The sequence below is a fragment of the Sapajus apella genome, unplaced genomic scaffold, assembly GCF_009761245.1.
Source record: "Sapajus apella isolate SASKATOON/1434 unplaced genomic scaffold, GSC_monkey_1.0 scaffold15, whole genome shotgun sequence".
Lineage (NCBI taxonomy): Eukaryota > Metazoa > Chordata > Mammalia > Primates > Cebidae > Sapajus > Sapajus apella.
The window spans coordinates 31,173,474-31,198,073 of record NW_022436955.1 but is presented as its reverse complement, the minus strand read 5'-3'; the positions used below and the strand labels follow the sequence as shown (position 1 = coordinate 31,198,073).

Sequence of the window (24,600 nt, the reverse complement as noted above, 5' to 3'; positions counted from 1 at the left end):
GAAAGGGGGCTGCGGGAGCTTCCCCTCTCATCCCTCCCAGGTGCCCCAGGAGCTGGCTGTGGGCTCGGTTCCATGCCCTCAGCCCAAATGGGACAGGAGCCTAGGTTCCCTTTAGGGGGTGGGCTGCCACCCCACACCCCATCCTTGGCCTCAGGCCAGCCCTGGTGCACTGCCCGCTCCCAGGCGGGAGACGAGGCTGCCGGCTAGCAGGTGAAGGGTTGCGCCCTGACCGCGAGATCCCGCCCAGGCGCACCCGGGAGGACGGGCTGGGGCGCCGCGGACGCCGCGGAGGAGGTTGCGAGGTCGGGGTCTCCACGGCGCCGGAGGACTAGGACCTCCGGGGACCACGCGGGCCCGGGAATCGCCCGCCAGGCTGGGCCCGAAGACACACGTGTTCCGAGCTGAGCCGAGGGGGCGGAGATAAGGGCGGGGAAGGGGCGGGGCCTGGCTGGCGGGTTGTGGCGGTGGGCGGGGCCTCGGGCGGTGGGCGGGGCTGGCGGGCCCGGGCATAAAAGGCGGCGCGGGCGCGGGCGCGGGCGCTGACGCAGAGGCCGGCGGGGGGTGGCGCGCACTCTCCTCGCGGCGCACCGGCGCTCCAGTGTCCCAGGCCCGGCCGGCGCGGAGAGCATGGCGGGCGCGGGTCCGAAGCGGCGCGCGGTGGCGGCCCCGGCGGCCGAGGAGAAGGAGGAGGCGCGGGAGAAGATGCTGGCGACCCAGGCTGCGGACGGCGCGGCCCCGGCGGGCGCGGGGGAGGGCGAGGGTGTGACCCTGCAGCGGAGCATCACGCTGCTCAACGGCGTGGCCATCATCGTGGGCACCATCATCGGCTCGGGCATCTTCGTGACGCCCACGGGCGTGCTCAAGGAGGCGGGCTCGCCGGGGCTGGCGCTGGTGGTGTGGGCCGCGTGCGGCGTCTTCTCCATCGTGGGCGCGCTGTGCTACGCCGAGCTGGGCACCACCATCTCCAAGTCGGGCGGCGACTACGCCTACATGCTGGAGGTCTACGGCTCGCTGCCCGCCTTCCTCAAGCTCTGGATCGAGCTGCTCATCATCCGGCCCTCCTCGCAGTACATCGTGGCCCTCGTCTTCGCCACCTACCTGCTCAAGCCGCTCTTCCCCACCTGCCCGGTGCCCGAGGAGGCTGCCAAGCTCGTGGCCTGCCTCTGCGTCTGTGAGTACGGGGCGCGGGCTGGGGGGTTGTGGGGTCGTAGTCCCTGGGTCCCTGCGCCCCTGGATCCCACATCTCTACTTTCTGCATTCCTGGACCGTCTCAGCAGTTCTAGGCTAAGGTCATTGGTCGCGGAAACCACGTGCGTTTCTTCATTCATTCTTTTACGCTTCTCCCCACAGTCTAGGAATATCTCCAGTGAGGCGGCAGTAGGGTCCCTACTGCGCTTCGATGGGCATTCCATTCCCCCACGTAAGCGGTTTAAGCAACTGCCAGCCTCCTGTCGGCCTCGCTGAGAATACTCCCAGCCTCTTGCGTGGCACCCACGTGGAGTAGCCGAGCAGCCCGTTTAGTGTTAGAGATCCAATAGCTGGCTGGTTGGGGAGAGGGGAATTGCAGATAAAAAAAACCATTTCTGCTCCCCAAACCGGCTTGCCAGGAATCAGTGTCACGGGCTGACTCAGAAGGAAACAGTAGTAATAAAATCGTATGAAGGTGGTGATGTGCCAGCGTAGGCTAAGGGAACCCCCATGAGGGTTGCCCAGTAGTGAGAGAGGGGAGTTTGGCTGCATATTCAGTCTGTGTTGGAGCGGATGGACGTGCGGGTCCGGGGTCACGCTGGCAAACAGCCATGGGGCGTGGTCCTGATGTGGTGGGCTCAGTGCTGGTATGTTCTTCAACAGGCCAGAGAGAATGGCTTTTTTCAAAACAGTTTTCTTCTGGGATTTCAGGGGGGAAATCTCTTGTACCAAATGCCACATGATTTGCCTGGGGGGCGGGTCTTGGTGATTCTCAGGCTCATGCCATGGCTTTAGAAGTGCCCTGCTTTTGAAGTTTATGTTGGAACCCGGGCCATCCCAAACTTAGATTTATTTGCATTGAGAGCTGCCAGCTAATGTAAGGATCGGCCTGGATCTCAGTAGTGTGTACACATTCAGGCTGGGAAGGGCTAAATTTATAGTTTGGGGTCATGAGCCTTGAGATCAGGGGACTGTGTAATTACTTGGAGTGGCTTCTGACTGGCAGGACCTGCTGGCGCTGTTGGGGTTTTGGAGTCTTTCTATGCCTCACTCTACTTTGGCGGGGAGGGGAAGGGGGAGGCATTTCTCCATAAATGTGAGAGTGCGGAGGGCGAAACTCGGGCAGGGCTCTGTGGCTGCCTGGGGTCAGCAGCTTCCCTGAGGCCCCGAGCGGAGCAGCCACACCAACACACGGACCAGAGTGGGAGAGCCTGTGGCTCCTGCTGGGCGTTGGAGATGTGGATGTCGGGGTGACTTGGATTCTTGTCTTGTCATTAGGAGAATTTCACTGGTTGAGTCTCCATCCTGCCTAGGTACATGGTGGCTTGGTAGGTAATGACATGGTTAATAGCTTACATGGCCTGCCCTCTAACCTTTAAAATGAATCCCTAGCTGGCCTGGTGCAGTGGCTCAGGCCTGTAATCCCAGCACTTTGGAAGGCCAAGACAGGTGGATCAACTGAGGTCAGGCGTTCAAGACCAGCCTGACCAACCGGGTAAAACCTCATCTCTACTAAAAATGCAAAAATTAGCCGGGTGTGGTGGCACATGCCTTTAATCCCAGCTACTCAGGAGACTGCAGCAGGAGAATTGCTTTAAACCCAGGAGGCAGAGGTTGCAGTGAGCCGAAATGTACTTCAGCCTGAGCTGAAGAGCGAGACTCCATCTCAAAAAAAGAAAGTGGTCTTGCCATTTTCCCCAGGCAGTGCACAGAGGCTGCCCTTTGACTTTCTAGCTGCTAGGAAGACCCAGTGTGCTCACCGCAGCCCCCGCAGGCCCCTGCGTAGGGCATCTGGGGCTTCCCAGCTTCGTGCAAATGGTAAAAGGGTATGTGGATTTTTTTTTTTTTTTTTTGAGACAGAATCACTGTTGCCCAGGCTGGAGTGCGGTGGCACCATCTTGACTTGCTGCAATCTCTGCCTCCTGGGTTCAAGCGATTCCTGCCTCAGGCTCCTGAGTAGCTGGGACTACAGGTGTGCGCCACCACGCCTGGCTAATTTTTGTATTTTTAGTACAGATGGGGTTTCGTCATGTTGGCCAGGCTGGTCTCGAACTCCCGACCTCAGGTCGTCTGTCAGGATCGGCTTCCCGAAGTACTAGGATTACAGGCATGAGCCATTTCACCCGGCTGGTTGTGTGGATTCTAGCTTAATAGCTAATATGCCTTCCAAAGAGGCTGTACTAAGTCACACGTTCCTGGATTTATTTTTTATTAATAGGGCTTTAAAAAGTTTTTGTTAATTTATTTTTTATTTTATGTTTGAGACCGAGTTTCACTCTTGTTGCCCTGGCTGCAGTACAGTAGCGTGATCTCGGCTCACTACAACCTCCGCTTCCAGGGTTCAAGTGATTCTCCTGCCTCAGCCTCTGGAGTAGCTGGGACTACAGGCACTCACCACCATGACCAGCTAATTTTTTGTCTTTTTAGTAGAGATGGGGTTTTGCCATGTTGGCCAGGCTGGTCTCAAACTCCTGACTCAGGTGATCCGCCCACCTCTGCCTTCCAAAGTGCTGGACTGTAGGCATGAGCCACCATGCCCAGCATAAAAAGTATTTTTTTTTCTTCATAACATTCTTGGAGTACTGAAAAGTATTTTAAATAGCTTTCCAGCAGTCCTTTTGCTTCCAGTGGGTAGGGACGGCCTTGAGGGAGGCTCTGTCCTTGCCAGCCTGCTCTGACCCAGAGGTGAGGGTTTAGTTAATAGGATGCCTTTCAGAGAAAGTCAGGGCCACACTTCTCATGTCCCTAAGCCATTTGTACTTGTTCTTCTCTGACCCATCTGTGTGGTATGTGTTGCTTTTTTTTGGAAAGAGATTTTCAGTAACAGAAAGGGATGTGCTGTCTGCAAGAGGGAATCTCTTCTTACTCTGTAAGGGAAAAAGGAGTAGCTGTGTTCTCTGAACATGCAGATTCTGCTGGGAAGTGGGTGTGCTTGTCTGAGGCTGGTACAACTCCAAGCCGGTTCTCAGGTCGCTCTGACTTCAGCTCATAGGAAGGCAGCGGATGTCCCCGAAAGGGAGACTCTGCCCTTCTAGGGGGGCTTCCGAGAAGTCATACGGCATGTGCATGTGGCAGCATCTCAGATGGAGGGGGCGTGGCCTGGAGCCCGGGCCAGTGGGCAGGATGGGCACTCCAGGTGTGAAGGAGAGGCCGAGCGTTTGGCTTGTGGACATGGCTCCTGGAGCAGTGAAAAGCCATAGAAAGTGATTTTTTTTTCCTTAATGGTCACACATAAGGTTGGGTTCCAGAATTTCTCCTTAGGACAGGAAAGGGCACCTTGTGCCCCGTTATTTCTTGAGCCTGACCCTACAGAAGGTAGGCTTTCGTGTCTGTATCCTCAGCCCACAGGCCTCTGAGGCTGCCTCGGGAGAGGGCACGGATTGGAGAACGAGGGTGTCATTTTTGCTGGCTGTCTTTTTAGTCCCCTAGGCACGTCCTGCAGAAAGTTTCTTTTTGTTAAATAATCATGAAATGGTTTGGCCTCACTGCTTAGAACGATCCCGCTGGTGGTGAAAGTGGAAAAAGCCCCTTGGTTGTGGAGGTGAGGTCCTTTCGCGCGTGTGTTCGTGTTGGCGCGTTTCTCACTCGTCATAAAGGCGACAGGAGCCAGCTCCTTTTGCTGCTTTCTAGACGGCCATGTGGAGCCCGGCATGAGAATAGGGTTGTGTGGGTTATTTACTGCTTAGGGAAGACGTGGTAGCGTGTACTGGAAATTCAGGTGACGTTGGGTTTTTTCAGAAGCACACAGGCTGGAGCTGAGATTCTGGCGGGGCCTGGATTTGGTTGGAGCAGGTTAGCTGACCTCCCCGGGCCACAGCCTGCTCTGCATTGCTAGTAGGATAGCGTGTGCTCAGAGTCCCAGCCCAGGCGAGAGGTTCCGAAGACACTGTTCACCTCGGTGGCCTTTGCCTCCAGGGAAGGCTCTCAGAAGAAGGGCCGATGGACCCACTGGAGTCTCAGTCACTTCCCCAAGTGCATAGGTGTCAGGGAGTGGCCTACAGACAGCCCCTCCATGCCTTGAAAGCAGAAGGAGCCCGTCCTGTTTCTCTGTCCCAGTTGGCGAAGGACAGGAGCCTGCCTGCTGGGACAATCCCAGGCGGCACGTCCATCGGTCTCACGGGACTCTAGCTGCAGGTGGCTGAGGACCCCTGGCCTCATGGGGGACGGTGCCAAGCTCCCTGGAGTGAGGTGGCTCTCCCCATGGCCGTCACTCCTCAGCAGATCCGTTGTGGGCGGGTGTGCATTTAGGAACCTATGAGCTGAGACATCGTCCAGTTAGCATCGGGCCAGGAGAGCAGCCAAGGCTTTGAGAAATCCCCTGGCTGTGGAGCGGGATTGTCCCAGTGCCATGTGTCTGGGGATCCCAGGCCTCCGCGTGATCAGGTACCAGTTCCACGGCTGTGACTGTTCTCCTTGTGCCTGCGTCTCCTGCTCTCCGTGCCCTCTGAGCAGCCCTTAGCTTACTGTCTTCTCCTTCGGCAAAAAGAGGGAAGGAGCACGGGAACAAAGAGGGGGAGGGAAGAAGCAGAGAGAGGAGCCAGGCTTTCCCTTCACCTGGAGCCCTGGGGGTGTCACCCAGAGCCCACCCACCATCCCTCGGCACAGGCTCAGGGTCGGGGCTGTGGATGGAAGTAGGAATCGCCACAACTGTCTCTGAGCCCCTCCCTAAAGGCTGAAAGGGGTAAGGGGTGGGTTTGGGTAGCTCTGGACTTAGCTGTGGTCAGTGGACTCCAAGGCCAGTTGGCCAGTTAGTGACCAGAGAGCAGAGGGGCCTGCAGCCCCGCTTCTCAGTCTAGGCCTGTGTAAAACCCGGCCCAGGTCGGGTTTTGGGATGCCTGCATCCCTCCGCCCCCACCCCCACGGCTGGGACCCTGGTTCAGCTAACGAAGGTCCCGGGTGTGTAAGGAGCTGGGTGGGCCCCAAGCTCAAGCCATGGGCCCGGTGCAGGCGGCAGCCGGTGATTAGCGCTGAAATCCGACTTTCCCAGCCAGACATGAAAGTGCCGCCGGCGCCTGGGCAGGTCACGCCGCGTCATGGGATTCGGGGCCAGCCGGGCGAGTCCACAGAAGCACATGACCCTGAGACACACCGGAGAGCCTAGCGGGCACTTCTGACCCTTTTGTCCTGGGTCACAGACCTCTCTCACAATCCAACAGAATGTGCAGAATCTTGCCCAGAAATGTGTATCAGGCGTCTTCACGCAGAACAGTGGGCTGCGCAGACCCCCTGGAGCTTGCCAGGGTGAGAGGTGCCCCCTGGAGAGTGTTGTCCAAGGCAGGGCACATGCTTGGACTCACACTTTTTTTTTTTTTTTTTTGAGACGGAGTGTTGCTCTGTCTCCAGGCTGGAGTGCAGTGGCGCAGTCTCGGCTCACTGCAACCTCCGCCTCCTGGGTTCAAGTGATTCTTCCACCTCAGCCTCCCAAGTAGCTGGGACCACAGGCGCATGCCACCATGCCCGGCTAATTTTTTTGTATTTTTACAACGTGGGATTTCACCATGTTGGCCAAGACGGTTTCAACATCTTGACCTTGTGATCCACCCGCCTTGGCCTCCCAAAGTGCTGGGATTCCAGGCGTGAGCCACCACACCCGGCTTGGACTCACACTTCTCATCGCCTTGGCCTCCCAAAGTGCCGGGATTCCAGGCGTGAGCCACTGCACCCAGCTTGGACTCACACTTCTCATCGCTACTTTCCACACCAGCCTTTGAAGCCAGTGATAATCCCCAATTTACATCTGGGGAAACTGAGGCAGACTCAAGCTGGGAGCCTGGGGCCACAGTGCCTACCTCTACACTGAAGCCCCCGTTTGTCATCAGCCGTAGGGGAGCACACAGCCACGCCTGGGGAGTGTGGTGGCGGCCAGGGTCTGGGGTGGTGCCAGTCAGCAAGGCCGGGTGGCCCGTTCAACCCAGGTAAGGACACAGATGGGTCAGAGGCTCATCTCTGTCCCCAGCCACTCCTGGGGGCCCTCACAGCTTCCACCCTTCTGTGTCCTTCCCGGACTCATAGCAGCTGCGCTGGACAGCCGCGGGGTTCTGCCCCGAAGTAGACCTGGCCGTCCCTGGAGCATTACCTGGATGGCTGGCCATGGGCAGGCCTTGCCCAGCCCGTCTGCAGGGACAGGACGTGTGTAAGCATGCAGCTTGGTACTCTGCACCCGCCTGCTCCCCAGAGGCCCTGTGGTAGCACCCCCTTCCCGCCGCTGCCATGTTCCAGCAGGAGGGCAGGGCCCCTCGCCCAGCGTCTCCTTCCCTGATCCTGGCTGAGTTCTGAACTCTCCCTCTGGAAGGTGGACCCAGCACCCGTGTGCTGCCAGGAGCATGGGCAGCATCTCTGTCTCTGCATCCCTGTCCGAGGACCGTTCTCCCCTGCCCTAGGATTTGCCCGCTATGTGCGGAATGAGCCGGACTTCCCGTTCGTTCGGCCCCTGCACACCTGCTGTCTGCCGAGTCTCCCTGTCCGCTGGCGGGCCGGCATCTGTAACTGCTGAGACACTGTCCTGTGTGAGCTGCTTGTTAATGAGAAAGCCAAACGCTGTGAAATATTTGAAGAGTTCTGTTCTGAGCCAAATGTGAGGACTAAGGCCTGGAGGTCCTGAAGACCTGTGCCCCAGGGGGCTGCGCCACAGCTCAAGGTCATACATTTTACAAGGAAGGAAGTTACAGACACACATCAGTCCATACATGGAAGGGTCTTGTTTCTGCCGGGAAAGGCGGAGCATCTCCAGAGCAGGAGGGGCTTCACAGTCACAGGTGGGTTCAAAGATTTATTTATTTTTGTTTTATATACACATATATATTTGTGAGCTGGAGTCTCGTTCTATCACCCAGGCTGGAGTACAGTGGCGAGATCTCAGCTCACTGCAACCTCCGCCTCCTGGGTTCAAGCGATTCTCCTGCCTTAGCCTCCCAAGTAGCTGAAACAACAGGTGTGCGCCACCACACCCAGCCAATTCTGTGTTTTAGTAGAGATGGGGTTTTGCCGTGTTGGCCAGGCTGGTCTCAAACTCCTGACCTCAGGTGATCTGCCCGCCTCAGCCTCCCAAAGTGCTGGATTTACCGTACCTGGCCAAAGATTTCCTGATTTACAATTGGTTGAAAGAGTTACTAGTTAAAAGACCTGGAATCAGTAGGAAGGAATATCTGGGTACGTTAGGAGGTCCTGAAGACCAAGATTCTATTCTTGCTTTTTCTTTTCTTTTTAAGATGGAGCCTTACTCCGCTGTCCAGGCTGGAGTGTAATGGTACAATCTCAGCTCACTGTAGCCGGGTTCAAGTGATTCTCCTGCCTCAGCCTCCCAAGTAGCCGGAATTACAGGTGCCTGCCACCACGCCTGGCTAGTTTTTGTATTTTTAGTAGAGACAGGGTTTCGCCATGTTGGTCGGGCTGGCCTCAAACCCCCAACCTCAGGTGATCCACTCGCTGTAGCCTCCCAAAGTGCTGGGATTACAGGCGTGAGCCACCGCGCCCAGGTAGCAGGTTTGGGTGGGTGGTACCTCTGTGTGTATCTGACCTGAAAAGGTGCCAGGCTCACTTCAGTCTCTCCTGGATCAGGAACAGCCCTGGAAAGGGAAGGGAGTTCTTTACAGAATGTAGATTTTCCCCACAAGAGACAGCTTTGCAGGGCCATGTTAAAATGTCAGAGGTATATACTTTGGGGTAAGAAGCTTCCGTCTCCCCCAGGGCCTCCTCCCTGTCACGCGATGCTGTACGACAGTCAGCTGTTGTGGCTCCAGCCTTAAGATCTCTGTTTGCTGGAGATCAGATCTAGTGCTGGTCAGCTGTACCTGAATTCAGGAGGGGGGGTGATAATGAGGCATACGTGACCCCTTTTCCCATTGTGACCTGAACTTATTTTCAGGTTAACGTTGGAATCCCCTTGGCCAAGAGGGAGGGGTCCATTCAGTCGGTTGGGGGCTTAGAATTTTATTTTTGGTGTACATGCTCAGACTGCAACTGGTACAGAACCAAGGCCCTGTGACCCCGGGGCCAGCCCAGCATTTTGTCCCTGTGCTCTCTAGCTGCTGGAGGCTGGGGCGGGATTCCACCCCCAGCTCACATGTGGCTTCAGAGCCAGAGGGCTTTTGGGGCTCTGTCTTCACCTGGTAACATGAAGGGGCCCTGTGAGCTGAGTCGCCTGAAGAGCCCAGGGTCTCTGCAGAAGGCCTGAGCAGGGCACAGGCTCTGTCCCTGGAGCTCTGAGTCCCTCAAGCTGTGTGGCCCGGAGCCAGGCATTTGACATCTCTGGGTGCTTGTTTTAGAGCTGGGAGTCTGGGGTGGCTTGGGTCTGCGGCAGGGGTCAGGTAGGGGAGGGGCCGGCCAGGAGTCAAATAGCCCTGACAGCTGATAGGGCAGGTGAGGAAGGCAGGAGGCCCTGGCCAGTGCAGGCCCTGAGATGGCTTCAGGCCCTGCTCAGAGCTGAGGCTCCCCATCGCCAGGGATTCTTCCCAGCTTCCATCACTGCACCTGCAGAGCCCACTGGGGCTGGGGAGAGGCCCGACCTCACTTTGAGCAGCTGCCTCCGCCTGTGAGATGGACAGGCTGTGTGCTGGCTAAGCCTTAGTGCACTCTGCTCTGCGAGTTCATTGTGTGGTGTTTGCTTCCACTTGCTGCTGAACTGGACTGGCCTGGACGCTGGCCAAGAGCCCACGTGGGTTTGCTGCTTCTCTGGGACAGCCAGGATTGAAAAGCCCAGTTAAGTGGTCAGAGCACGAGGATGACATTTAGACCAGAGTATCCCCACTCCGCTGCCCAGGAACTGCTGTGTGCCTTTCAGCAAGTAGGACAACCTCTCTGATCTATGTTTACGCCAGCTATAAAATGCAGGTGTTGCATTGGCTGCCGCAAGTGTCCCTCCACCCCCACAATACTGTGACTGGAGCGATTTTCTCCCCTTTTTCTAGTTAGCCTGACTGATGGAGCTGTAGGGGTTTCGGAGTGGGGAGGGGGTTTCTGGGCCAGAGATGCATGAGGCTCCACACTTAGCCAGCAGTGGTGGCTCCTTATCACTGGTGCCCACAACTTCACCTGTGCCCCGAAGATAATGGCGCTGCGGTGACTGATCAGATTAGTGGTGATGCTTTCATGGGGTGCATAGGACATGTCCGTGAGGCATTTCGCCCGTGCACCGGGAGGCGGTGTTCCAATCCGTTAGAAAAGGCAAGGGAGGCTCAGTCCCGAAAGCGGCTTGCCCAAGTTATAGCATTTCAGCACCAGGCGGCCCGATGTCAGGGCTTCGGGGGCGGGGGTGGCCCTTCCTGGCAGTCTCCTGGAGTCGGGACCTTGGGAAACTCATATTCCCAGGACGCTTGCGTCAGGAGAACCTGACCAAGTGAGAAGTTGCCCTTTTTGGGTTCTCCCGCTCAGCCCGGGACTTGGGTGTCAGCAGATTTCAGAGCTTCCCAAATCTGTACCTTCCTGGGCTGTTTGAAACGAGTGTGTCAGCCCCGTTCCGGACAGCTGCTGACGCCTCCACCCCCGTGCCAGCTGGGACAGTGCAGTCGGACCTAACTTGGCCGGGGGAAAAAATGTAAAAAAGCGCAAAGACACGTGTTCAAGGGCTGCTGACAGGGAATTTGGAAATGTGACACCGGCCTCTTAGTGATTTGTTTCCGCAGGAGTCAGTGAATCAACACTGAGCAGGTGGGCGGGCCCAGGGCCTTGGGTCAGCTCTGCTTGTCCTGGTTGGCTTCTTGTCCACATGGCCCACGGGTGGGGCCTTGTGCTCCTCAGAGACTGGGCATCCACCCTGGAGGCGCTACCTTTGCTGCCCTGCCCCTGAACTGCTGTTTCCTTGGGGTTTCCGGACCACTTTGACCTCTCTCTGAGGCCAGCAATGGGGAGGCAGGTGGGTCTGGAGCCTGCATGGGCGGGCTCAGCGTTCCAGCCCATTCTGAGAAGAGGTTGGCCTTGGGTGGGCACAGGGGTCACAGGGTCAGACACATTAATTTTCTGGACCCCAGTGGAAATGACGTGTCCATCAGGAAGGCACCGTGTGTGCGGGGTTGGGGGATGTGGGCCAGCAGCGCCAGCCTCCCTAGGAGCTTGTTCTATGCAGATGTGCTCCCCCACACCCCCCACCTGTCTCATCAGAAGCTCTGGGTTTCCGCCACCCCCTACCCCTCCGCACCGGGGGATGACCTGGGAGATTGTGGGGCCTTCTATCAGTGGAGAAGGTGGAGGCTTGCCCTCAGAGCAGGGGATGTTGAGACGCATCTCAAGTGGCTAGGGAGGAAGGCATGCTTTCACTAAGCCCCATGTTCACTGGGCTCCCACTAAGCTCGGGGCCCTGTGTGTACCGAGTGGGTTCTGACAAAGAAGCCATCTCAGGACCCCCAGCCAGCTGCAGAGGGGTCCCAGGCTCCAAGGCTGGGTGTCAGGTTTGAGAGGTGCTGGCTGGGCTCGGGGCTGCAGGCTAGGCTGGGCAGGACTGGACTGGTGTTGGGCCAGGGTCCGCTGCTGCTCTCTTGCCCAGGGCCGACCGCTGTGCCGGGTGTGCTCTAGGGGACGAGGCTGCCTGGCCTTCCTGCAACCAGCGAAGCCACCACCCACTTCCTGTGTGCTGTCTCCGGCAGTTCTAGGTAAATGATCCTCATTTGCCTGTAAGGCAGCCCGGCTCACAGGCCTCGGACCCTCTCTGCCCCAGAGCTGGCCCTTTGTATCAACAGACTCTGAAACCATGCCCAGAATGCACGCTCTCTTTCCAAAGACTCCTGGAGGAAGTCCCTGGGGCTGGAGGAAGTCCCTGGGGGCCTGACAGCAGCACCTCTGTTCCTGTTGGGCCTGAAAGGAATGGAAGGGACTCTTGGATGTGTGCCTGGGGCACTCAGAGTGGCCAGGCTTAGGCTTGAAGGGGCCAGGGAGGAAGATACCGATTTCCTAAACCCCACGCTCATTGGGTACCCCTGCTTACAGATAGGCCGAGGTGCTGAGCCCTGTAGTGCTCACTGCTCTGTCCGGCTGCGGAGCAGGTGAGGACTGGTGGCCCCGGGGGCAGCCTCTCTGGCCAGCAAAGAGGATTTTCCTCATGACTGAGCCTGAGCCTTATCCACGGACGCTCCGTACCTGCTACACGTTTGTCACTGGAAAGCATTAGGCATTAGTCTGTGTGGGGAGGGTTCCTGGGGCCTGGGTCCCCACCCAGCTGGGGCCATGGTTCTCATCTGCTCTCCACATCGAACGCCCCTGTTACTGGTCTTCCCCCACCCTGTCCTCCGACACTGGACCCTGTGGGACCTGTCCTCCTACACTGGCCACTGAAGGAGCGTCCCTGTGTCTGGCAGGATTTTATCGGGAGCTGGACAGAACTGGGACCAGGTGACCAAGATGCCAGCATCAGGGGAGGCAGACAGGTTCAGATGCTGCAGAAGTGAGTTCAGGGGGCACCAGGCAGGGGAGGTGCCTCGGGTTAGGGAGCCTTTGGGTACTCCTCAGAATCATCTCCCCCAGGGGAGAGGCCAGGGGCCAGGAGAAGGCAGCCTCCTGGTTTACAGGTCGGGGGAGGGGGCTGCGCATGCGAGTGGGGAGGGAGCAGGGTGAGGGGTCGAGCTGTGCACCTGTCCTTTCTGTGGGCCTGCCCTGATCAGGCGCCTCCTTGCACTGTCTGTGAGGTCAGTATCTCTGGGAGCTCACTCCAGAGATGGGGAGGCACAGGGGGTGGTGGGTGGGGGTGTCCCCCTAGCCCATGCCAGGTGGTGGCAACCTCCCCAGGACACCGAATCTGCCCCTGGGGGGTGATGGGGGTGGAGGTGAAGAGAGGAGGAGGGCAGGGGTCCCTCCAATGCACCTTTTCCAAGGGACCCCGGCCAGCCAGCCAGGTGGGAGGCAGCCAGATGACCACAGGGGAGCACGCCAGTCTGGGAGGGGCTCCCAGCTCAGCCTGCCCAACTATCTGCAGATCAAGCGAAGCCACAGGGCTTTATCTCCTGGCCCAGCTGTCCCCTCGGGCCAGCACAGCCACGTTTATCTGGGGTTGCCGACCCTGTGTGCTCACCACCACTGGCCCCCCCTCCACCGCCGCTCCCACTCGGGACACAGCCCTGCCCATCTCCCTGCTGTGGGGTCAGCCACCAGGCCCTCAGAGGTGTGGACACTGAGGCTGGGGAGGGGGCAGGTCCCCGCGGGGGCTGAGGTTGAAACCCCTGACTTCCCCCATGACTACCTTGTCTCCCCAAAGCCAGAAAGTGCTGAACCCAGATGAATTCATGTATTTGTTTAAGATTTTATTTCATCCTAAAAGTTAAAAAAAGGATATTGTGGAGAATAATGAAGGCTTTGTTTACTCATCACCCAATGTCAGTAAACATTAAAATTTATGTTCTTGTTATAAAAGGAATAAATATGATGAGGTCCCCTTTGTTCTGTGGCCGTGCGCTTACCACCTGACCTCCAAGACCCAGCCCCTCCTGTCTGCCCGCCCCGTGGTTATTTTTAACGTCAGGAGATGATCCGGTGAGCACTCCCTGTGGCACCCACTGGCCCCTGAGGACTGTTTTTGGTTGGAACTGGGCAGGCGGGGTCGTGTTGGCGCGGGTGTGGCGGGGGGGCCTGGCATCTGTCCCACCCACGGTGACAGCTGTGATGGCGTCATTTCCCAGCACCACGTCAGTGTGGCAGGACAGCCCATGGCTGGCACTTCTGGGCAAATCCCTGCCTTTCCTGGACCCCCTCCAGCCCCCTGAGCAGAGGTGACAGCCGCACCCAGTGCTGGTAGTGCCTGTCTGGTTTCTGGAGTTCGGTGGCAGCTGGGTGGCAGCTGCGTGCCTGCTGCCCCCTGGGGAAAGGCAGCCTCCTCTGCGGCTTGGCCACACCTCCTCCACCTCCCTCTGGGGTGAGTGATGCAATCAGCCAGCCTCTTGCGAATCCGGAATCCGGAAAGCCCACGCTTGCCTGCAAGGTCCCTGAGGCCCGGCTTCTTTTGTGGTCACCCTCCAACCCCGTAAGTAAATGGGACTGTCAAGCCAGGACCTGCCTCTTGCCCTGGGCAGTGCAGAAGGAGCTGCCCAAACCCATGAGCAACCCAGCTGAGCCCCGAGGGTTGGACCGGAGGCTGTGGACTGGCCACATTTCCATGTCCCTGGGAGTCCTGGGACAAGGGGATTTTCCCACTCCTCACCGCTTCACTTTGGGTGAGGAGTGGAGGGGAGTTTCACACTTTTTGTTTTAGGAATGGCAGTGAACACACCTACTTTCAGACACATGTCAGCCAGGCTTTCCCGGTGCCTAGCAGGAGGTGTGGTGGGCTGGTCAGTTCCCGAGAGATGAGAGGGGAGGCTGGCGGCCGATCCTCACTCGGGACAGGTCCAGTGTGTTCCCTGCCTGGTGTGGTCGGTTAATCAGCATGGATGTCTTTCCTTGGGGTCTGTTGCCCAAACTGTAAAAATTCCATAGGATTTGTTCTGCTGGGGAAAAGCCACTCACTGGAGTCCCCAAGGCCACGGCTGGCAGCATCTTCTGAGCATGCCTCCCGTGCGGAAAGAGAAAAGGAAGCTGTGGCCTTTCCGGTGCTCTCACCTGCCTGCAGGCTGAGCAGCGCTGTGCGGGCTGCCTGTGGTGGGCTTTACCAATTCTGGGGTGTAGACGCTCCCACGGGCAGATTTCAAGCTCCTGACAAGTACAGATGCCTCGTGGGCACAGAGGAGGGAGGGGTAGTGCAGCCGGCAGTGAGGGTCACGGTCGGTGCCTCTGGGTTAATGTGATTCACTTCATTCTCAGTGGCAGGGGTGGCTGCCTCCCACCAGCCCACAGATCCCTGAATAGCGGCTCAGCGTGCCTGCGTGTCTCAGCAAATACCCCGGCACACACACAAACATTCTCTGGCCCAGAGCTGGCGCCTTACAGGGCCCTGGAGGACTTGCTGGCGTCCGGAGACCTGTCTGAGCGTACCTGACCCCACACCTCGAGGCTGTGCCTATGTATCCTCCACAGGGCACGGGGTCCCTGTCCCCAAGTGGCTTCCAGTCCAAAGCTCTGCAGTCCCGCACAATGTGGAGCTTTTCCTCTGGGAAAATCACCCAGCAAGTGAAATCCGACCCAGAGGGGACACAGGAGTGCTCCCGTGGGACAGCGCGGGCACCCCCAGGAGGGACTCTGGCTGTGAACTGAACGGGTGCCCAGCAGCACCTTCTGGGGCAGGGGCTCCAGCCGTCTGTGTGGAGTTCCTCAGGCCTCAGGCTTCAGAAGCACGCGGTGCTGTTTTTGGTTTCAGCATGTGCAGCTCTGTTCATCACAGGCCCCTGCGGCCCCTCCCATGCTGCACCAGCCCTGTGGTCCCCAGGTGACTGGCCAGGTAGTTCCAGGGTAGCGGGACACCCCACTTTGAGGAAAGGGCCCCACCCTCATGGAGTTTGGCAGCTGGGCTGTGCGTGGGTCTCACCCGCAGGCCAGGGTGCTGAGTAGGTGCAAGAAGATGTCGTGGGCACCTTCCGAGTGGCAGGGTCACCTTGCTCACCTGGGTCTCTGGAGACAACGCCCCCACTGGAAGCCCTGACTGCAGGTGGTGCTCTGGCCTGGTGCAGTGGGGGAGCAAGGGACGGTCCTTTATAGCCCTTGACGGGCACCTGGGATCTAGCCCTTAGACCTAAAAGAACTGCGAACCTTATCAAAACAGGTCCCAGAAAATCAGAGCCTGCCTAGGGGCTGGCGTGGGACCAGAGCTGGTTCAGGAGCTTGTTTCTCTGGTGGACCCAGCCCTGGCACTGGGGTGGGGTGGGGTGGTCACCTCCCAGCCTCCCCTGGACCTGGTGTCTGCCTGTGGGACTCACCACTGCCCTCTGTCCCTCTAGTGCTGCTCACGGCCGTGAACTGCTACAGCGTGAAGGCCGCCACCCGGGTCCAGGATGCCTTCGCCGCCGCCAAGCTCCTGGCCCTGGCCCTGATCATCCTGCTGGGCTTCGTCCAGATCGGGAAGGGTGAGTACGGCCCCCAGGCCCCACCGGGAGCCCCTCAAGGCTGTGCCTGTGTATCCTTCACAGGGCATGGGGTCCCCATCCCCAAGTGGCTCCCAGTCCAAAGCTCTGCAGTCCCACACAACATGGAGCTTTCCCTCTGGGAAAATCACCCAGCAAGCGAAATCCGACCCAGAGGGGACAAAGGAGTGCTCCCGTGGGACGGCGTGGGCACCCCCCAGGAGGGGCTCTGGCGGTTTGCGTTTATTGTGCAGTGATGTCTGTAAGTCTTGAGTGCCCAGCCTATGCCTTGTAACCTCACCTGGGGAGGATGTGGAACGTTCCAGCCCTGGCAGGGGCTGTGCCTGATGTGCTGACCTCCCTGCACCGTCTCACCCGGGGTCTGTCGGCGTCCCTTGTGCTGTCACCCCCAACCCTCCCCCAGCGGGGCCATGCGCCTGGTCGTGCTGTGGTTTATTCATCACTCCATGGCAGGGTGGGATTGTCTCCATGTGTCTGTCTGCTTACGAAGGAAGATCAGATAAGCATGGAAAACAAAACAAACCTTGGAAGCCCGTCACTCAGACGTGCCCACCGTTCACATTCAGGAGCAACTGAGAGCCAGCAGGCACCAAAGTTTCAAGGCTGGGGAGCCCAGGCTTTGGTTGTGTGCTGTGCAACCCCCGGGAAATCACTCACACTCACCCTCTCTGAGCCTTTTTCTGAGCTGCTTTCTCTTGGGCCTGCTGGGAGAAATAACAAGGAGAATGAGCGTGAAGTGGCCCCCACCCCTGGCATGTGCGTGCTCTGTCGGTATTGGCTGACACAGTTGGCGTTTTGCTGGGTGTCTCTGGACGCTGTAACACACACCCCGTAGATCTGTGTTCTGTGTCTGCCTGCAAAGCCTCTACCGTTTACGCACTGTGCTGTTCCACGGTGAGGTCAGGCTGGGGCTCAGTAAGCAGTCCTTGTTTGGGTGGTCACGGCTCCTGGGGGACACAGTCCTGGGCGCTGGATCCCGCCCGTGGCTGGGTGCAGTTGGAGTGGAGGATGCTTGAGTCCAGTGCAGGTGCCGCTCTGCAGTTCCTTCTGAGTTTGTCCCCATCCCTGCTGGAGCCAGCCTAGGAGCAGAGCAGTTAGGACTGTCCTCATTCTCTTCTCTCCCAGAGCCTCAGGTACTGGGGGCTCCACCCCGAGCTGTGGCACTGTCGCTGAGTGCGGGCACCCTGCAGATGCAAGCTCTGGTGACTCATAGTTGCTCATGGCTACAGAGAGGCCGCCTGGTCCCACATGGCCGTGGGGGAGGCAGGTGGGACCCCAGGAACGCAGAGGACAGGGCAGGCCCCTACCCAGCAAGCTGGGAGCTGCCCTGCCCCTTCCTGCCCCATGCACGTCCAGACCAGAACATGCAGACACGTGGATACCGCCTTGTCCTGCCTGGGGCCCTGCCTCGGCTCCAGGCTGCCCTCCTGTGTGCACTCTGACGCTGGTGAGCTGTGAACTGAACGGGTGCCCAGCAGCACCCAGCATGCAGCCAGGGTCTTGGCCCGGCCTCCCCCTTGCTCTCAGCGCCCCCTGCTGGCCAAACACAGCACTTTGCCCAACTGCAGCTGGGGCGGGGGCTCTGCGCCCAGCAGGTGACCTGGGCTGCAGGGGACCCAGTGCTGGCCTATAGTGACCACAACAGGGAGACAAGCTCCTGGGGCCGGCGCCAGACTGCCTTTATCAAATACATTAATCTGTACAAAGCCTGCAGCAGGCATTGGCTACCTGTGTCATCATTGTCAAGGGGAACGTCCCACCAGATTCCCACGTGGCTCTGGAAGGTGGCCCAGGTCATCCCTTCAGGAGCTCAAACCCGTCCCCCATGCGTGTGTCTGACTGGGGATTCTCAGTCACTCGGGGTGCCAGAGCCACCCGAGAGCTGGTGGGACACTCCACTTCTGAAACTCACTGGGACCTCAGGTTCCATCACCTCACTCAAGACAAGACTCACTCATTCCATGGCTCCCAGGCACTCAGAAGTTGTCCAGAGAGGTGGGCGGGCCCGAGTAACGTTTTACAAGCAGGAGAAAAGTCCATCCCATGCCTCCAGGAGGTGTGCAGGGAAGGGAAGGGGCGCTTTGCTTGTGAAGGCTTCTGCTCAGCTGCTCTCATCAGAGAGGCAGGAGGGAACCTGACTTCTGTAAAAACAAACTTCAGTAGGGATAGCAAAGAGCTTTTGTTCAACCTGAATACATAATGCATTTGTAATTCCGTTAGCTGCTGAGACATCCTCCCCCGCCATGCCCTCCCCGCACCTCCCTTCTGAGCTTTGGGATACGGTGCCGCGTCTGCAGAATTCCTCTCTCCTGTTTGGCTTCAAGAGATGTGTTTTGTTACCAGATGAATGCCTTGCTTGTTAACCTGTCTGCCCCTTTCTCCCAAAGCGGCTGTCTGACTTTGTATCCCCATTGGGCGCAAACCCCTTAGCAGCTGTCCCTCCCCTTGCTGGTACCTGGCAGCAGGGCCCCAGATTCTTCCAGCCCCAGTTTTGCAATGACTGGCCACTAGCCCTCTCCAGGCCTGGAGAATGCAGCAAAAATCTGGCAGAGCAGCCCTGACCCGCACACCTGCCCGTCCCACACCCTGGGTGCCCTGCTCCATCGGGGCTGAAAGGCTCCTCCTTGCTGCCCTGGGCCCCCAGGGGGACTCTGTGCTGTGCAGACATTGGCTGTAGGGTCCCGCAGGCCTTCGACCGATGGCACAGCCTCTCGCCTGTTGCCTCCTTGTCAGGGAAGGTCATGATCACCCCTTCCCAGTTGGCCGCCACAGAACTGTCCTCAGCCCCATGTGCCGCATCTGTGCCACGTCCCAACAAGGACACGGCCCTGCATCCAGAGCTGGTGGGGGGACATGAGAACCAGAGGCACGGGAACGGGAGAGTCGCAGATGGGGGACAGGCAGGACCCCCAGTGCAGACCAGAAAAGCCCTTCTGAGGGGTTGGGCCTCCCTGAGATGTGCAGGGTGGGAGGGGCAGCTGGGTGAGTGACAGGGGCTGGATCCACAGGGACCGCCCTGGGCTGGGGCAAGGGGGTGCTGAGGCCTAGGTGTCACATGAGGTTCTGCAGTTAGCCCCAGCCTTTTCAAAAGGGGGGACAGTACTCAAGTTAGGTTTCAGATGTGACCCACTGCCCCACGAGTTGTGGGTAGGCGGCGGGAGGTGACGGTGGCTTAGACAGGAAGCTGCAAAGAGAAGTCTAGGAAGCAGAGCCCAGAGGCCCCAGGCGACTGAGATGGATGGGCCGTGGTGGGCAGGGGCACCCCAGTGTGCCCTCACCTGCTGTCTCCTTATCGGTGGGTTCCTCGTTCCCAACACCCAGCCAAGGCCGAGGCCCGTGCTCAGGCTCTTCCCAAGGAAGAGGGTGGCTGGGCCTTCACTTCCAGGGCGGAGGTGGGAGCGAGTGCACGGGCTCTGCTGTCCGTGCCCAGCAACGGCGCCACGTCCCTCCTGGAGGACACAATGGGGCGCTTTGTGCGTCGCTCAGGCAGCGGCGGGCAGTGGCAGAACAAACTAATCTCTCCTTGAGCAGTTACAGATTGGGTAGCTGTGCAGATAAAAAGTTTCCATGAAAACTCTCCTGTCCCCTCCCTCGTTGTGCTGTCGGAGGTCGTTATTCCCCTGGAGCAAGATTTGCCCTTTCACTCTGTGCATCAAAAGGAGCGCAAGCCCCGGCCAGCCACGCTGCGTGCCCCTTGCTGTCCTTCGCCCCAGGAGGAGGGCCAGGAGGAGAAAACACTTCCCCTGCGTGGGGCCGAGACCTGGATGTGATCTGCACCCATGAGTAGGACACTTCTGGGTGGTCCGTGTCCCAGGCGGTAAACACGTGTGTACCAGCGGGTGGTGGAGCAGGTGACACGTCTGTGTGTCACGTGACAGTTTTAAAATGATGGTTTTCCTTTGGTTCCTGGGCCTTTTAGATTCAGAGACGTGGGGTGGCCCACCCCAGAACCCACAGCCGTGAGCAGTGGACGGGTCCCTCCCATCCCCCCTGTGACCTGGGCTGGTGTGCGGGTCCTGCGCTGCCTCGGGGAGGCCCGCACCTCTTCCCAGAGTGCACCTGGGTGGAGGTTCAGGAGGGGTGTCATGTGTCATGGGAAAGGCTGGCAGGTCGGTTCCTGAGTAACACGTGCATCCTGAGAGGGCGCGGGTCTACAGGACATTCCTTCTCACACAGGTCCCTGAGCTTTCCTGAGGCTCATCTGTAAAATAACAACAGCCAGCCTGCTCCCAGGGCTTCCGTCCAATCCCGACGTGAAGGGCTGGGCCTCTGGGCACCTGGAAAGGGGAGGGCAGATGTGTGGGTGGGCCTCATGGCAGCCAGGACACAGGCCCCACGCCCCACCTGCATGTCTCTGGCTGGTGAGAGCACCTGCAGCCAGCCCCTCCGGGCCCCTCCCAGCCCCTGTCCCAAGGAGCTTCCTGCAGGAAGAGTTTCTGCCTCCCTCTGTGGGTTGACATCCAGCCCTCCTCTGGCCCCATCCGGTTGCGGGTGCCCGGGCCCTGTCTCAGTCCCTCCTTCCTGTGGGTGGGGGCATCTGGCCCTGGGTGATGTTTCTGACAAAGGCCCCCTCGATGGTCACAGCACACACCCAGCTGCTGGGCTGTTCTGGTGGGAGAAACGTTTCCACTGCACCTTGGCAGTCTGGCTCTGGGGTGTGGAGAGGTCACCTCGTGAGCGGTGGATTGAGAGGCCCCCCTGGGCTGTGCCCTAGAGCCACCCTTCTTCTGGGCCTGGCTCCACCTGAGTGCATGTGAGGGTGGGTCTCAGCCTCGGCGTCCTCTGGGAAATGGGCTGTCCTCCCTTGCAGGGATGAGCCCAGGTCACCGCATGCCCAGCACAGGAGCCACTGCCATGCAGGATCTGACAGCCCCTTTTCCTCACCTCACGCCCTGACTGCTGCTTTCTCCAGGGGTGAGAGCAGGCCTGCGGATAGGTTTCAGCCTCGGAGGGCCTGGCGCAGAGGTCGGAGGGGACAGTCGGTGAAAGGCTCCGCCAGGCCAGGAACCCTGACACCCTGGGCTAGGGGCTCCCTGGCTCCTAGACGACCCCTCGCTGTGTGTCCTCATGGGAAAGCGAACTGTCCAGGGCCTCCTTGTAAGGATGAGAATCCTGTCATTCACACCCCCACCCTGAGGACCCCATTTGCCCTTCATCCATAGAGGCCCCATGTCCACATGCAGCCACAGGTGTTAACATGGGGCAGATGGCGCTTCAGGCCCTGCTCTCCCAGCAGGAAATAGGGTGAGTCCCGGGCCTCAGAGCGACCCCCAGCTGAGCCCAGGCCGTGTTAACCGAGGCAGGAGCCGGCCACAGTTCGCCTCGAGCTGCCAGAGCTCACTGCAGGAGGCTTCCAGGCTGGCCTTCCCAGGGGGACTCCCGGGCATCTCTGTGAGGCGTCTCAGACAGCCCAGGGTCATGCAGGGATAGGCAGGACACCACGCTCAGGGACTCCCAGCTTGGTGCCAGGCTCAAGTGCGGCTCTGCTGCAGACAGCCGGGCCTGGAGCCAGGGCTGTGGCGCTGGCCGCCCGAGGGCGGGTGCTCCGGCTGCGCGACTCGTGGCACCTCTCTTGGGCCTCCAGGTCTTTACGCTTGAGCGGCCACATCCTTTGGGAGCTCTTTGTGTCCTGTTCTGGGCCTGCCGTGCTTCTGTGCGGTCGGCCTGGGGAGGATGGCAGGCTCGGGAGCGGGGGCTGTGCCGTGCCGCGGGACGGGAGCGGGAGCTCGTCCTCCTGCTGCCTTCACCCCCCGTGCTGTTGATCAGATGTGGACAGAGGCCAGAGCGGCCGCAGGAAAAGGTGACTGTGGGAGGCGTCGCGGCCACAGCCCTGTGCTGGGGACACTTCTCAGGGTCTTTTCTGGCCTGTGGAATTGGAAAAAGCTCTTTCCTTCTGGTGTGAGGTTGGTAGTCCTAAGCAAAGGGCTTGCTCCTACATACGTTTCTAAGATGGCCAGACACCGTTGGTGGTCAGAATGCACCATCTGGTGGTCTCTGCCAGAATCCCCGAGCCCAAATTCCTGCCCCATCACGGCTCCCAGATTTCAGATAGCCAGAGTGAAACAGGCACCTGAAAAGAGGCACCACAGCCTGGGGTGGACAGACCAGAGGAAGCCCGGGCGTGGTCCCCAGGAGGACCTGAGCTCTGAACCCGTGTGGCAGTCACCGCACTTCCCCCTGAGCCCACAGGGCAGCTGGCTCCAGCATGCTGACCACACAGGGCTCACAGGCCCCCAGCCCTGGCCACGGCCAGCACCATCTTAGATGAGGAGCCGTGGGCTGCGTACCAGGCTGGTGACTGAGAAATGAGGTGTGGGTTGCAGCTGCTGGCCCCTGACCATGTCTGTGACTCACTCAGAAGAAGCAGGAGGTCTCCCTGGGGTGGCATGGTTGGCCCTGCATGTACGGCGGTAGATGCCCACAGACTGGGTGGCTTCAGCAACAGACATGCGGACGGTCCCGGTCCTGGCAGCCGGAGGTCCAGACCCAGGGTGCCGCCTTCCCCGGCAGCTCCTCCTGGCTGCGGGCATCCTGGGCTGGCTCCAGCCCTGTCTCCTGTGCCGTTAAGGATGCTTGTCATCGGCCTTAGTGCCCCTCTAATCCGGATGACCCCTCCTCGAGGTCCTTTGCCTGATCACACCTGCAGAGACCGCATTTGCCACTCGGACACATCCTGCAGACACTGTTCAACACACTCCACGTACCAGCCCCGAGGGGCAGAGTGGCCGGAAGGTGGGAGGTTCCCGCACAGCAGAGGTCCCCGCTTGGGGAGTGACTGGCTTGTCCCTGGAGGGGTTTCCAGGGTGGGGGAGGGCCCTGTCAGCCCCGAGGTTCTGGGACGTGCACCCTCTACACATTTCCATGTTCCCCGGGCTGGGCAGGCTCTTCAGGGACACAGTGGCTGTGTATCCCTGAAGAGCCCCCCAACTCAGAGATTTGTCCTCTGAGTCAGGAGCCAGTGGGTTGGCCACCTCACGGAGGAAGGGGGAGGTCGGGCTCTCCATCTGTTCCACATGCATTTGGCCGCCAGGGCAGCCCCAGGCTCTGTCAGCTGGATGCCCTCTGCTCTCCCCGCCACCCTCGGGGCGGATGGTTCCCATGGCTGCATCTGCCTGACTCAGGGATCAAGGCCCACTTTTCCCTGAAATCATCTCCCCAGGGCCTTTTGAGCGCTCCCACCCCAGTTACCCCATTCTCAGGGGAAGGGGATCGGGGACGAGGCTGCTGTTCCTGGGTCCCAGGGTCACCATGGCCTTTGCAATTTGCCTGCTCTCCTAGGGCCGCTGGGCGTTTGCAGTTGCCTGCTCCCCCAGGGCCTGGCTGTACGTTCGCTCTCACGGCAGTACCCCCAGCCCCTGAGGAAGATGACTTTTGGGAACAAGCAAGGGTCTGGAAGGCCCCACTTGTCAGCTTTGCGCTGAGCCTGTTTTCACATCTCTGTGGGCTCTTGCAAACGTCACTTCTTCCATCTGTCCACAGTGATTCTCTTCCTCGCTGTCTTTGCAGCCACACTGTCCCCTCCTTGTGGGTGGAGGATGAGTGGGGAGCACAGAATCCAGTTGTGGAGGCTTGTGGCAGCTGGATGAGTGGCTCACTGTGGAGGCTCGTGGCAGCTGGATGAGTGGCTCACTGGAGGCTCGTGGCTGTGGGATGAGTGGCTCACTGTAGAGGCTCGTGGCTGTGGGATGAATGGGTCACTCGGTCATTCGTCCAGCCCGGCGCCTGGAGCTTGATATTGAAGCAGGGATCGGGTCCAAGTCTAGGGTTCGTGGGAGAGAAGGCTGAGAGGAGCCCGTCTTGTGTCGCCTTCTTGCCCGGCGTCTTGGCCTGGCATGGCTGCCGCCGTGGGCCCTCTGTTGGGGGTGAGGACGTTCTGTGCATTTCAGGAAATCCAGCAGCATCCCCAGCCTCCACCACTCCATGCCAGTGGCACCCCAGCCCGCCATCGAGACAACCCCACATCTCTCGGCGTGCAGAGTGTCCCCTGGTCACACTGATTGGAGTCCCAAAAAGCTGAACCCCTGCCTCCCTGCCATCGCCCATGCGGGGTGAGGAGTGGGTCGCACCCAAAGCTGTGAGGTTGGGGGATGCCATCCCTCCGTGCACATCCACTGTCCTCCAGGACCTTAGGCACTCGGCAGAGAGAGGCCCTGGACAGCCTCCAGTCCAGAAGGTCCCAGCAGGACAGCCCTGGCCACACTGTCCTAAGAATGGAAGCCACACGGGCGGCTGGAGAGGGGGCTGACCGAGCCTCCCCTGCTGGAGCCTCTCGTCCGGGCTGGAGTGTAATGGCAGGATCTCACTGCAACCTCCGTCTCTCGGGCTCAGGTCATCCTCCCACCTCAGCCTCCAAATAGCTGAGACTATGGGCATGCACCACCATACACGTCTAGTTTTTGTATTTTGTAGAAACAGGGTTTGGCCACATTTCCCAGGCTGGTCTCAGTCTCCCAAAGTACCAGATCTACAGATGTGAGGCACT

At 59.4% G+C, this 24,600-nt stretch overlaps 1 protein-coding gene across 1 annotated transcript in view; it reads left to right on the top strand.

Moving 5' to 3' along the window:
- The first annotated feature begins 491 nt into the window (after positions 1-491).
- The window catches only part of SLC7A5 (solute carrier family 7 member 5), a 38,142-nt gene continuing 14,033 nt past the window's right edge, over positions 492-24,600 (top strand). The window contains exons 1-2 of the mRNA XM_032284638.1: positions 492-1,171; positions 15,975-16,100. Of these exons, the coding sequence (XP_032140529.1) occupies positions 628-1,171; positions 15,975-16,100 (670 nt within the window). The 5' untranslated portion in view covers positions 492-627. The remainder of the gene's footprint in view (positions 1,172-15,974; positions 16,101-24,600) is intronic.